This window comes from Lissotriton helveticus, chromosome 5_1, assembly GCF_964261635.1.
Source record: "Lissotriton helveticus chromosome 5_1, aLisHel1.1, whole genome shotgun sequence".
NCBI lineage: Eukaryota > Metazoa > Chordata > Amphibia > Caudata > Salamandridae > Lissotriton > Lissotriton helveticus.
The window spans coordinates 1268227490-1268242290 of NC_136065.1; the positions used below are offsets into that span (position 1 = coordinate 1268227490).

The window sequence follows — 14801 nt, forward strand, 5'->3', positions numbered from 1 at the left end:
TCCGAGAGAGTTAGCACATTCCTCTCCCCCCTCTTGCGTTATAACGCATATGGCAGAGGCATGTCAGTTGTCAGGATTAGTTGCCTGGGGATTCCTATCTAGCAAGTCAGATACTTCTCCGGGCGTAAGTGCAGGTACAGGGAGACCGACAGAGCACATAGAGAGTCTTCTCTCGGCATTGTCAATCTCTTTTGAAATAGCTCCCACTGCTTTTGCCAAAAAATAGTCAATAGTAGCCCGCTTATTACCATTAAGATGGTCAGTGTGTGTAGCCTGTCTTTTCCCCATGGTTAGTCAGATTGTACAGGAGATTCCTGCCGTTATAGTTATAATTGGCCTCCGCCCCAAAACAGTGTTCGCCAAGCTTACAAAGTACAAAAAATACACTACCCAGCCATGTCGCTGTAGTAACTTCTCCACGATGTGCACATAGGATACTGTGTCCTTTGCACTGTAGCCACCTCGTAGTCGACCACCCAAGAGAATAAGCCCAGCCTGGCCTGCCGCGGACAGGGCACAGCTGGTTTTAGGGCACCGGGAGGGAAACATCACCTCCTGCGCCATGCACAAGGTCTGCTGGGGGACTGCGTCTCACCCCAGCGATGCACGGGCAATGGTGCTGGAGCCTCCTGATTGGCCTTGGACTGCCCATGTTGAAGTCCCCACTCTGTGCAGGTAAGGGCAGGAAAGTGCAGCAGAAAACAACATTGGGGCTAGAACAGCCCAAGTGAAAAGCAAGGAGAACAGTCGGGAAAGTGGAGTGAGCACAGGCTTTAAATAGAGGCTGACTGTGTGCCTTTAGTGCACCTGTCAGAGTCATGGAAAGTTCACTATGAGCCATGAGTCAGATTAACAAAAGCACAGGGTCCTGCATAGTTCACTGTTAGCTAGGGGGCTCGTTAGCAAATGCATCTCCGGGGTCATGGAATATTCAAGCAGAGCAAACAGAGTCATGGAATGTTCAATGTGAGGGAGGGGGTTGATTTGCAAATCCGTCTGCTGGGGTCATGGAATGTTCAAGCAGGGCTAATAATCTTAATGGGGAAACTTCCTGAGTTGAATTGACAAGGACACCTGTTGCTGCTGTTTATTCTGGAACATTTGCAATAAACAGAGCGATGAGTCCTGGCAGTTACTTAGCATTAATGTGATTGATTGGTGCACCTGCCAAGATGCTGGAACTTTCACAGTGGTTGTAAGGAGCTGTGTGTTTTTGGTGACAGTCCAATCAGTTGTCGGTAGAGGTCAATAATTCCTCTAATGCCAACCTAAATTAAGCATACAGCAAACAAAATCAGATTATGGACACACTAAATGAAGGGGGATGAGAAGGAAACAAGTGTGGCTCAAACTCACATACTCCTTGAGGGTTGTGCAGTGGCTGGGACCATAGCAGCCACTCCTAAAGCATGGGACAGCCAGTCACTGCTGCAGACCCGAGCCACCTTTTCCATCCTTGAAAACTCAAACGTGTCTTTTTGAATCGGTCTCAGTAGTGTAGCCTTAGGTCACACCAGGCTGCTCCTGCTTAAAGCACCAGAATACCCTCCTGAGTGATAGAGCACTTTACGAATGCCCATACCACAACACAACACAACTCAACGCGACATAACACACAACATAACACTTTCAAGAAGCAGCTAAAAACCTGGCTGTTCTAACCGCAACTCTGTCATGGCTACCAGAACTGTGCAGCCAAAGGCGCCAAGAGATCCCTGATGGGATGATTTGTTGCGCGTTACAAATCCTAATAATAATATTAATAATAACCTAACGCATAACACACAACGTAAAGTAACATAACACAGGGCATAACATAACACATAACATAACACAAAACACACAACTGGGTGGAGCATGCAAGTGTGTCAAGACGCAGCTGAATGGTGGCCAAGTCGGATCGCAATGATTTGACTCCGAGGCTGTGGCTTTGGTGCCTTCTCTTACGATGGCCAATGTTATTTTGATCATCATATTTCCTTCAAAAGCACTGCCGTGCTTGTCTCTGCCATTGTGTTTCGCTATCTTTCGCTTTCCCAGCGACCTCTTCTGAGAAGAGCAGTTGCTGAGATGTTTTTTGCCTGGGCACAAGTCTCTCGGCTGAGACAAGGGATCCCTGATGGTGGAGGGAGGGAGGGAGGGAGAAAGGGCAACATTCTTTGATTTATTCGAGTAGATCTGGCTGTTATGTTGGTTGGAGATGTAACACAATTTCCACCACAAGCATGTCGATGAATAAGCTGCATGTTGATATGTCCCCACTTCCTTGTGTTTTGATTCTCTGGTGCTTTCATATAGAGGGAGTTAGGCCTCTGTGAATGATAAAGTCTAGCAGTGGTGTAGAAAGATACAGCTTTCCCAAAACCAAACTCTCCATAAGGAAAAGCAAAGACATAACATAGAACCTTTCATCACAAGCCAACAGATAATGTAACCAGCGTGAACCAGCCTACGATACTGCAAGACCCTCCTTTTCCTTGCCCTCTCTAGACGAGGTCATTTTCTAGGGTCTAGGTCCGACGTAGACGTGGAGTTACATTTGGTCAGACTTGGAGTGATTCCCTGCTAAATGCGAAGGCCTTTCTTTACAAATCTGGGTGTGACCCTGCAACTTTTTACCAGCTAGGCAATAGGGTATGGAGGCTGGAGCCTGGAGCCTGGAGGGCTTTGCATTTCCTGGGACAGGGCCTTCTCCCGGCCAGCAGGCTTTGTCAGCACCAGACTCATGGCCTAGAATGGTATTTCTTCTGGGGTCCCTTCCTAATAGCGAGTCCAAATGGTATATTCCCTTGTTTTTTAACCACATTTGTGGTCGCAAAACACCTACCATTCGCAAACAGGGAAGGGTCCCCAGGGGACCCCTTCTCCTTTGTGAATGGGTGCGAAAATATTTTTAAAGAGCAGGCAGTGATCTCATGGACTACTGCCAGTCCTTAAAATATGAAACTGAAAAGTTTAATTTCCTTTTTTAAATGCATCCCGTTTTCCTTTAAGGAAAATGCGCTGCATTTTAAAAAAACTGCTTTATGTAAAACACAGTCCCAGACATGGTGGTCTGCTGACCCCAGCAGGCCAACATCCCTGGGAGTGCTAGCCATTCCCAATGGGGTCACAACTTGCGCTTGCCTCCTGAATATTGATGAGGCATGCAATTTGCGGCCCCATTGGGAATCGCTAACAGTATTTATTGCACTGTTATACATTGCATGTAGCCACTCACAATTGAGACTCGCAAAGTGACGCAATTTGCGAGTCACAAGGCGACACAATTTCTGAGTCGCAAAATGCAAGCGTCGTACATCTGGCCCTTAATGTTTTTTACTGCAGGATGTTCTGATACAGCTGTGAATTATGGGGCAGGACAAAGCTGCAGATTCAACCCATCATCTGGAGCATGGCGTAGCTCCACCTCTCAACATAGTATTTCTATGAACAGATGTTGATTTACTACTCCTGGAATGCACAAATATTTGCACTATTTTACCTAGAAAGTTGCACTGAGCACAAGCTTCCAGCCACCCAACTAAGTATGTACATATCACTCCTAGCTAAATGCAGTACAAAAAGCAATTTGCACAATTTTCATTAGTTTTTTTTTCCACAGGGAAAACAATTTTGCCTGCAGAGAGGCCCTTCCCTTTTCCCAGTCTCGAGGTGACCCATTGACCTTCTCAACCTGAGAGGGGAGTTATACCAGTCCTTTGCTGGAGTAAAACTCTGACCATTTACTGGGTGGGAAAACATTGGACAAGAGGTTGGGAGTTATCATAAACTTTCAATGCACACCAAACCCTGATCTGCCCATTGGTCACCCTTTAATTGCATTCTAGTACTGCAGATTTATCTGCGCTTGTGGCACGTATAAAGACGAAAATAACGTAACATCCAGCTGGCATGCCTTTGATTTTACATTTAGACTATATATGGTCTCTGAGTGCCCACGTTTGAAGCTAAGATCTTTTGTCTACTCTTGCTCCGTTGCTTATGTCCTCCTCCAACTGCCTGAAAGAGTATGGCTGTTGAGATTCATGTATAACATCGTCTGCACAAATTAGAGTTGACAATGCTACATATATATATATATATATATATATATATATATATATATATATATATTCCAAGTCAGCTTCTCCCTCCTTCCGGACAAAAGAAAGCAAAGGACACTGCGGATTTTCAGAGGCTGCCTTTTAATTGGGTTAAAAACACGACCGGTTTCGGCGTTTGCCTTCTTCAAGTGTTTGTTGCCCACGGCGTACTCTTCGTTAAGGGTTGTTTTGTCGGCTCCTCCTCCCAGTGGCTTAAGATGCCCCTCCTTCCACTGATTCCGTTCACTTGCGCCGATTACGGGGACTACTAGTCCCACAATGCTGCATTTTGAAAGGTTCAGTGTTGAGTGTTGTGAGTCGCCCGTTGTTGCAGCAATTCCCACCTCTGACTCCATTCTCAGATATATATATTTTTTTTTTTTTTTTTTTTTTTTTTCACCAAACCACCCTCCGGACAAATTTAGGATGCACACAGCCTGCTGTTGAAAACCCGACGGTTTATTTTCCTTTGGCAACCAGCAATTAGATCCCAGTCTTTACATAGTTATGGCCGACGCGTTTCGATGTGCTCTACATCTTCCTCATGGGCCGCTGTATTCAAAGTCCTCACTGCGTTCTGCATGCTGATATGCCCTTAGTGGGCGTCGCTAAGTTCAATTACCATTGCGGTGCATGCTGGAATTGTAAGTCCATATTACGCATCTTCCCTCAGTGGGTTCCGTGGACTTTGTAAGTGCAGCTTTTATATGTTCTTTCCCTTCGTAGGGCACCAGAAATCTAAGCCGGTTCGTTAAAGCCTCAACAGCCGCGCTGATCGGCGTAGAAGAGTTCATGCCTCAGCCTCTCATGCTCTTAGAGATGGTGCAATCCAACGTGACAGGGCTGACACCCACATATTTTTTTCACCAAACCACCCTCCGGACAAATTTAGGATGCACACAGCCTGCTGTTGAAAACCCGACGGTTTATTTTCCTTTGGCAACCAGCAATTAGATCCCAGTCTTTCCATAGTTATGGCCGACGCGTTTCGATGTGCTCTACATCTTCCTCATGGGCCGCTGTATTCAAAGTCCTCACTGCGTTCTGCATGCTGATATGCCCTTAGTGGGCGTCGCTAAGTTCAATTACCATTGCGGTGCATGCTGGAATTGTAAGTCCATATTACGCATCTTCTCTCAGTGGTTTCCGTGGACTTTGTAAGTGCAGCTTTTATATGTTCTTTCCCTTCGTAGGGCACCAGAAATCTAAGCCGGTTCGTTAAAGCCTCAACAGCCGCGCTGATCGTCGTAGAAGAGTTCATGCCTCAGCCTCTCATGCTCTTAGAGATGGTGCAATCCAACGTCACAGGGCTGACACGCACATATTTTTTTCACCAAACCACCCTCCGGACAAATTTAGGATGCACACAGCCTGCTGTTGAAAACCCGACGGTTTCTTTTCCTTTGGCAACCAGCAATTAGATCCCAGTCTTTACATAGTTATGGCCGACGCGTTTCGATGTGCTCTACATCTTCCTCATGGGCCGCTGTATTCAAAGTCCTCACTGCGGTCTGCATGCTAATATGCCCTTAGTGGGCGTCGCTAAGTTCAATTACCATTGCGGTGCATGCTGGAATTGTAAGTCCATATTACGCATCTTCCCTCAGTGGGTTCCGTGGACTTTGTAAGTGCAGCTTTTATATGTTCTTTCCCTTCGTAGGGCACCAGAAATCTAAGCCGGTTCGTTAAAGCCTCAACAGCCACGCTGATCGGCGTAGAAGAGTTCATGCCTCAGCCTCTCATGCTCTTAGAGATGGTGCAATCCAACGTGACAGGGCTGACACGCACATATTTTTTTCACCAAACCACCCTCCGGACAAATTTAGGATGCACACAGCCTGCTGTTGAAAACCCGACGGTTTATTTTCCTTTGGCAACCAGCAATTAGATCCCAGTCTTTACATAGTTATGGCCGACGCGTTTCGATGTGCTCTACATCTTCCTCATGGGCCGCTGTATTCAAAGTCCTCACTGCATTCTGCATGCTGATATGCCCTTAGTGGGCGTCGCTAAGTTCAATTACCATTGCGGTGCATGCTGGAATTGTAAGTCCATATTACGCATCTTCCCTCAGTGGGTTCCGTGGACTTTGTAAGTGCAGCTTTTATATGTTCTTTCCCTTCGTAGGGCACCAGAAATCTAAGCCGGTTTGTTAAAGCCTCAACAGCCGCGCTGATCGGCGTAGAAGAGTTCATGCCTCAGCCTCTCATGCTCTTAGAGATGGTGCAATCCAACGCGACAGGGCTGACACGCACATATTTTTTTCACGGTTTATTTTCCTTTGGCAACCAGAGGACTTTGAATACAGCGGCCCATGAGGAAGATGTAGAGCACATCGAAACGCGTCGGCCATAACTATGTAAAGACTGGGATCTAATTGCTGGTTGCCAAAGGAAAATAAACCGTCGGGTTTTCAACAGCAGGCTGTGTGCATCCTAAATTTGTCCGGAGGGTGGTTTGGTGAAAAAAATATGTGCGTGTCAGCCCTGTCACGTTGGATTGCACCATCTCTAAGAGCATGAGAGGCTGAGGCATGAACTCTTCTACGCCGATCAGCGCGGATGTTGAGGCTTTAACGAACCGGCTTAGATTTCTGGTGCCCTACGAAGGGAAAGAACATATAAAAGCTGCACTTACAAAGTCCACGGAACCCACTGAGGGAAGATGCGTAATATAGACTTACAATTCCAGCATGCACCGCAATGGTAATTGAACTTAGCGACGCCCACTAAGGGCATATCAGCATGCAGAACGCAGTGAGGACTTTGAATACAGCGGCCCATGAGGAAGATGTAGAGCACATCGAAACGCGTCGGCCAAAACTATGTAAAGACTGGGATCTAATTGCTGGTTGCCAAAGGAAAATAAACCGTCGGGTTTTCAACAGCAGGCTGTGTGCATCCTAAATTTGTCCGGAGGGTGGTTTGGTGAAAAAAATATGTGCGTGTCAGCCCTGTCACGTTGGATTGCACCATCTCTAAGAGCATGAGAGGCTGAGGCATGAACACTTCTACGCCGATCAGCGTGGCTGTTGAGGCTTTAACGAACCGGCTTAGATTTCTGGTGCCCTACGAAGGGAAAGAACATATAAAAGCTGCACTTACAAAGTCCACGGAACCCACTGAGGGAAGATGCGTAATATGGACTTACAATTCCAGCATGCACCGCAATGGTAATTGAACTTAGCGACGCCCACTAAGGGCATATCAGCATGCAGAACGCAGTGAGGACTTTGAATACAGCGGCCCATGAGGAAGATGTAGAGCACATCGAAACGCGTCGGCCATAACTATGTAAAGACTGGGATCTAATTGCTGGTTGCCAAAGGAAAATAAACTGTCGGGTTTTCAACAGCAGGCTGTGTGCATCCTAAATTTGTCCGAAGGGTGGTTTGGTGAAAAAAATATGTGCGTGTCAGCCCTGTCGCGTTGGATTGCACCATCTCTAAGAGCATGAGAGGCTGAGGCATGAACTCTTCTACGCCGATCAGCGCGGCTGTTGAGGCTTTAACGAACCGGCTTAGATTTCTGGTGCCCTACGAAGGGAAAGAACATATAAAAGCTGCACTTACAAAGTCCACGGAACCCACTGAGGGAAGATGCGTAATATGGACTTACAATTCCAGCATGCACCACAATGGTAATTGAACTTAGCGACGCCCACTAAGGGCATATCAGCATGCAGAACGCAGTGAGGACTTTGAATACAGCGGCCCATGAGGAAGATGTAGAGCACATCGAAACGCGTCGGCCATAACTATGTAAAGACTGGGATCTAATTGCTGGTTGCCAAAGGAAAATAAACCGTCGGGTTTTCAACAGCAGGCTGTGTGCATCCTAAATTTGTCCGGAGGGTGGTTTGGTGAAAAAAAAAAAATATATATATATATATTTATTTATTTATTATTATTATTATTATTTTTGCTATTTACCACTAAAATACATAATGACTCCCAAACCATGGGAGACAACTCCTTTGGTATGGGGGACATTAGTCCACTTTCTCCCAAAACAAACTCCCACTTTGGGAGTTTGTTTTTGTAAAAAGTAAAATGTTGTAAAAGTTTGATGGGCAGCCATCATGTTTGGTGGTGCTGTCCGCCAAACGTTTGTAACATTGACCAAAACTGCTGTGACGGTGAGTCCTGAAGATGTTTAGAGATGTTTTCAATGCTGGTGGAGGACTCAAAAGTTGGCAGGTGGAGGACCATCAGTATGGCGGAAGTAACGTACTCTAAATCAACCCCTATATCTTTACCGTTCTATTGTAAAAACTGGGAATGGGAAATACTGTCTCATTGTGAACACAGTGACAAATACATAAATTAATGTGCCATTGTGAAACATGAACACATATGTGTTTCTGCTTCATTGGCAGAAATGGTCATAATGTACATGCTTTATTCAGGGGAAATCGGCTAATGTGAACATTGATGCGTAAGTGTAAAAATTAAGCAAGTATGTGCAATGCTGTGTCATTTTGGATAAAGGGCAAAATGTGCCACTGTGAGACTTTGCAAATGTGTCCATTACTGTGATGTAAGAAATTGGGTCATAATTTAGGGTGGGTGACTACCCAACTCATGGAATAATCGCAACCAATGTCATGGTGAACCCTTAAAGTCTCTAAATTAACTTGAGCTCAACCCCCCTAGCAGACTTAACTTACGCAATGTGTGAAGTATTTATGCAGAACCAAAACAGTAATACACTTAAACTGCAAAGCAATAAAAATCCAAAACCCAATTACAAACATAGAGTACAATTTTATTTAATAAATTACATAAAAATGACCAAAATCCAATAAGAGGAAACAGAGATATTATCTTTCAAGTGTTAAGTAGGAAAAGCACTAAGAAGTATAAATTGCCAATGATAGTCAAGTCTCTCTCTAGAAAGGATTTAGGTGCAATTTGAAGTTGACCGCAATGCACCTGGGGGGGGGGGCGAGGTGGAGGGGTCAGATACACCTAAAAGTTTTGTCCGTGCTCAAGATTTTACCTTCTGATTTAGGGCCTGATTTAGAGTTTGGAAGATGGATTACTCCATCACAAACATGACGGCCATCCTGTCAGCCATAATTCAATTCCATTACACCCTATTGCACTTGTAATATGGGGGATGGGCTATCTGTCACGTTTGTGATGGAGTAGTCCATTCGCCAAACTCGAAATCAGGCCCTTAGTCTTTTAAGTTTCAATCCACCAGAGGAGTACAATTCTAAAGGGCCTTTAGGACCTTTGGGGAGGCAATTAGAGACTAACAGGGTGTCAGGCAGAGGCCAACAACAGTGTCCAGTCTAGGTCTAGTTGCCACTGGTCAGTTGGACAGTTGCAAGAAAGGCCTGTTGTAGGTTGCAGTATCCCTGTAGCATGAGCAGGAGGTCAGACTTGGAGTCTACTTCCTTGTCCTTGGTACAGGAGGGAACAGGTTCAATCCTTCAGAGCTCCTCTCAGGTCATAGACAGTATGTCCAGTACTCTTCTGTTCTTCCTCAGGTCCGACTGTGTTTTTAAGTGGTTGCCTGAATGTGCCACAAAATTTGGGTCCCCCACCTTTTCCTGCTGTACAATTATGCCAGGTACTAGCTAGTATGTGGGAATGAATCCTGGAATGCCCTAACCAATGAGGTAAACATTCCAGCTCACTTTAGATGCCAAAGGTTAGGCTACACTAAGCGTATGTTTAGTGGTCTGGGTATGTGTGTGTGGGAGAGGATACTATGGTAATCCCTGTAGTTTCAAGCAGCAGCTGTACCCACAATAAACACCGAAACAGGCATCTGGTAGTAAAAAATCAGTATTCTTCAGCAACCAGACAGAGGATACACAAGAATGCTCTTGGAATCCTGTTCCTTTCCTTTTAAGTGTGCCCCAGGTGTTATATATATATAAAACTCAAAGACAGAAGTTGGATAAAATAAAGTAGGGTTTTTCATCAAGCAGGCAGTGAATACATAAGTTGTTTCTGCTTCATGTTCCCTTCCTTTCAAGAGCTACGTGTAGCTCAGCAGACATGTCAAGCAGGCTTTGACACCGTGACTCTTCCTATGTCACAGAATATGCAGGCTAGTGACTACAGCGCTACTCTGCATATTCTGTGAGGTTAAGAGGAGTCATGCCTGCCCAATGAGGGTAGCCTATGGTTTGCTCCTGAGAGGCATTTCACACCTTTTCCCACCCACTCAAATGCTAATCATTCGCTAGGAGAAGTTGGAAGAAGCTGGAAGAGCATATGCAAATTATTCTCTAAGAACTTCCGGGGCCCTATTACATAAAGTGCCTGGGCAACAATGGACATTTATCCCTGCTTTACACGCCCCTGGGGCACTATGACGCAATATCGCTGGCTCACATAAAGCGCCAGCATAATCTTCAAGGCGGTGTTTTCTCATTTGTATGGGGGTTTGACGCATGCAAATGAAAGAAACCCTTTGACTCTGCACCCGAGCAGTATTGCCGACATGGACGCAGAGGGAAAGAAGACCTCAGGAGGTTCACTGACAGTGCGACACCAAAAAGGTGGCGCACTGTTGGTGCGCCTCCTGAGAGCAGCCCTCTGCAGGGGTTAAAGGGCGTCCATAGGACGACCTAGAGATCCACTTGCGGTGGGTGCTGTCACTGACGGCACCCGCCTGCAGGGGGTTTTCTATTCCCCTTTAAAAACGCATGCGGGTTACCGCCTGCACAGTGAAACATGGAGCCGGCTTTAAAGCAGCTGCTCCATATTTCATGTGAATGTGCTACCCCCAGGACAGCACGTGTTCGCGGGTGCCCCTGGAGGCAACGCATTCCCCGTAATGCGGCGCATTTTCCTTCATTGCACTGGGCGCACCTTTTTAAAGGTGAACCTGGCACAATGAAGGAAAATGTGCCTCATGTGTAATGCGGCCCCACGTAAGCAACATGTAACAAGTTCCAAGAAGTTCCCATTCCCTAATGTTTATCAACAATCTGACTTAAATATTGAATCAGATAATTATTTACTGTTAACTAGAGTTCTATAATTAATTTTCTAGCTAGTCTCATTCCAAAGATAAAGTATTAGTATTTTAATCTGCAGGCTAGTCAGCCTTCCAAAAGTGAACATAGTTTTTATTCCCTAGTTACTGTTAAGACTTGATAACTTTACATTTTCACATGTACTACCTTTAAATGGCATGCCCACTGTCTTGTGTGATATATAGGGCCTATTAGTGAAATGAAAATTATTTTTGTATAGCATACTACTGCCTGAAGACATCTAGGCATTTAACATTTAACTTACGGTCCATGAGTACACTTTGAACCATATACTGGAGATCTAATTATGGCAATTAGGAGTATACCAATTCTGACATGTTCAAAGGAGTTGCACAGACATGTTACTACTGGTTAGCAGGTTTCAAGGGCAAGGAGTTCTTCAGCCAGCAGAAACAGTTAAGGCAAAACATTGGGGAACATCATGTAAAAGATGGTAATTTCCTATGTGAGATCATGAAAAAAAGAAAACATCTGCATTGATGGGCTTTTGTGGAAATTATTTAAATAAACCTTTGACCCATCATATATATTCTTTTGGTTAGCTGCAATTTCACATACCCTGTATGCCTCTAATTAGCTACTTATCACCGTTGCACAATTTTATTTAATCATAACCATTTTGGCCATTGCTGCTAGTCTCCCTTGTCTTTTCTTTTCCTTGTAGGGCCCCAGAATAGCAGGGTACAACCAATATTTTAAAGAAAGTTGTGGGTGGGCTCTAGGAGTCGCAGTGGCTCCCTAAAGGAATTTCAGAAATGCCCCTACATTTGCAGGGTTAAGGTATTTATGACCCACCAGGCTTACCATCAATATTTTAATCACTTCTATAGCTGGATCTTTTGTTCTGCAGCCTGGGAGTGTAGGGACCTGTAGTTGTTGGTTTTAGGGATGCATATTTTGTGGCATAAAGTGTATTAAAGAAGACACAAATATGTCATGTTTATAATATTTTATTAAAATATGTATTGCTGACGGTGATTTTTCATGAAAGTTGCAATGTTTTATTGATAATAATGATTGCAGATAAGACATGGTTTATAATGTCAGTGATAGAGAGATGCTATTTTAACATGTGACTCTTGGTCTTTTAATGTGGTAACCTTCACAAAGTCAACACGCCTGCTTTAATTAAAGCAACACCCTCCCATAAGGTAACGTGATAGCTAGTATGGGAGAGGGCACTGTGGTTTTTGGGGAGTCATGGCCCTTTAGTGCCCAAATGTGATTTCAGAATGTCACCAAGGTATGTCCACCTACCTTACACATATATTTGTACATTTTGGAGTGTGTGTGTGTAATAAATGTACTTTTCTAAAGAAAAATAACAGACTTGCACAATCAATTACTGTTGAGTGTTATTATTGTATGCCAACTAATTGTGTCTACTAGCCCACAATCTCCTCTGAGTATGCCTTGGACAGCACTGCTACGCTACCCTGAGAAAGTCAAGTGTTACAATGGGGTGCTTGGTTCCCAGTGAGAGATATTTGTGGACCTATTACTTGCACAGGCCTGACATCCTGCACATCTAATAGCCCAGCTTCCTTATAAGAACCCATAAACCCTCCTTTAAATTTGCAGTTGGTCTTTGAACAGTAAAATGCCCCATTTTCTACAATTGTTCCCTAGTGAAACCCTAAAGGATAGCCCTTACCGCCTGTAGTCAAATCATCTTCAAAACCTCTTCAATTTTCTCCAAAGTCTCAGCTCGAGGACTCTTTAAAATGCACCATTTACCATACCATTTGCTAACAAAATTATTCTCCAAGAACAATCGAACTCCTGTGAAGAATTCGTTTTTAAATACTATCTAAATGTGAACTATGGTACAGGCTTAACATATTTTTTAAATCACCATTTTCCAACCATTTCCCCCACAAATGTGTTGGAGGAGAAGCCACATGCCCCAATTAAAGTTACTTTTCATTCATACACAGTTTTGACTTTTCTAAAATTTAACTATCAAATAATATACAAACAGAGAGTAACTATAAAAGTTTGAAGTTGCATATCATGAACCGTGGAGGTTGTCACTTGTTGGTGGAACCTGGTCTTATTTGCTGTCCCATTCTGAGCTTGGAATCTTGCCTATTGCTTGCTGCAATTGAATTTTGTAACCAATGCCTCCTTGATATCTCTGTTCCTCAGAGTGTATATGATAGGATTCAGCAGAGGAGTTACCACAGTGTAAAGGAGAGATAATATTTTGTTGAGATTGATCGGCTGTCCAGTTGTAGGTAACACATATAGACCAATGAGTGTCCCAAAGTAGGCAACAACTACAATAAGATGAGAGCTACAAGTGGAGAAAGCTGTATATCGTCCTGCGGTTGAAGACATTTTTAGAATAGATGCAATGATATAAGTGTAAGAAACAATGATTAAGAGAAATGGTATTGAAGATACAAGGAAGGACATTATAAATGTTACAGTTTGAACCAAGGAAATATCAGAGCAGGCAGCTTTGAGAAGGGGCTCATAGTCACAAAAGAAATGATCAATTTCGTTGTCATCCGGGAAGCATAGGTTACACACCAAGGAGTCAGTAATTGTTCCAATTATGTAACTGGTAAGCCATGAACATGAAGCCAGCTGTAAGCAACGCTGTGGATCCATAAGCATTGTGTAGTGTAAAGGAAAGCATATAGCTGCATACCTGTCGTAAGCCATCACGGTCAAAAGCAAGCACTCAGTGGTCACAAAGGAGGTAAAAAAATAAAACTGTGTCATGCAAGCTTCAAAGGAAAGGGCATTTTCCTTTGCAAGAAGACCTCCAAGTATGGTTGGGATGATAGTTGTTGAGTAAGAGGCTTCCAAGAACGATAGATTTGCCAAGAAAAAGTACATGGGCGAGTGAAGGCGACCGTCAGTAGACACAACAGCAATTATCAAGATGTTCCCTGTTATCGTTGAGATGTAGATCAAGAGAAATGTCACAAAGAAGAAAGGCTGCAGCTTAGGAAAAATTTGAAATCCTAGTAGAACAAATTCTATGTTGCTTAGATTCTTGGAGCTCCCTGGCAAGGACATGCTCATGATCTGTGGGAAACAGCAAAGAAAGGACATCTTTTGTCATTCTGGGATACTTATTTCAATTACAACACGATTTAAGTTAGGAGTATGATTGTTTGGATGAACCAAATCACATTTTATTGAGTCAGCTTTGCAGTCAGGAAATTGCTTAAACTACCTCACAGAATTCTTGTGCAAAAAATCGCTCTTGTGTTATTATTTACCATTGCTCCACTTCATCATTGAGCACTGCCTTATTATACACCGTAGACCAGGATTTGTAGATTTGAAGGGGCTTCTTTATTTCAGGCAGGTCTCTGCTTAAAACTCCACCTTTCTACAAATTGCCTGAAAAATCACTTAACTTGAAAAAAATAAAATATACAATTTCTATTAAATATCAAAGTAATATAAATGTATTGTGTTTTACAGTCCATGCTACATTTCCTAAATAAATCACCTATTTTATAGTCCTCTTTGATATTTCCTATTTTTAATCATGTGAAGCTCAAAAGACACATTAAAGAACTATTGGCCACATGCATCAAACTGAATTGCATTCGCAAACGGTGCGAATCGCAAAAATTGGCCGTTTGCGAATGCAATTCATTGCTTTGGGATGCATAAGGCTTGTTTGCTTTTTCGCAATTTAGGAAATCGCAATTTTTGCGATTTCTTAAATGC

General features: G+C 43.7%; 1 protein-coding gene across 1 annotated transcript; it reads right to left on the bottom strand.

The window, feature by feature from the left end:
• Positions 1 to 13193: 13193 nt before the first annotated feature.
• LOC144752635 (olfactory receptor 11A1-like) lies at positions 13194 to 14135 on the bottom strand. Its single transcript, XM_078640515.1, has one exon. The coding sequence runs from the start codon at positions 14133 to 14135 to the stop codon at positions 13194 to 13196; it is 942 nt and encodes a 313-aa protein (XP_078496641.1).
• Between the last annotated feature and the right edge of the window lie 666 nt (positions 14136 to 14801).

Bases quoted from the DNA above. Each gene is read 5' to 3' on its own strand.
- LOC144752635 (XM_078640515.1), bottom strand. From the start codon at position 14,135: ATGTCCTTGCCAGGGAGCTCCAAGAATCTAAGCAACATAGAATTTGTT.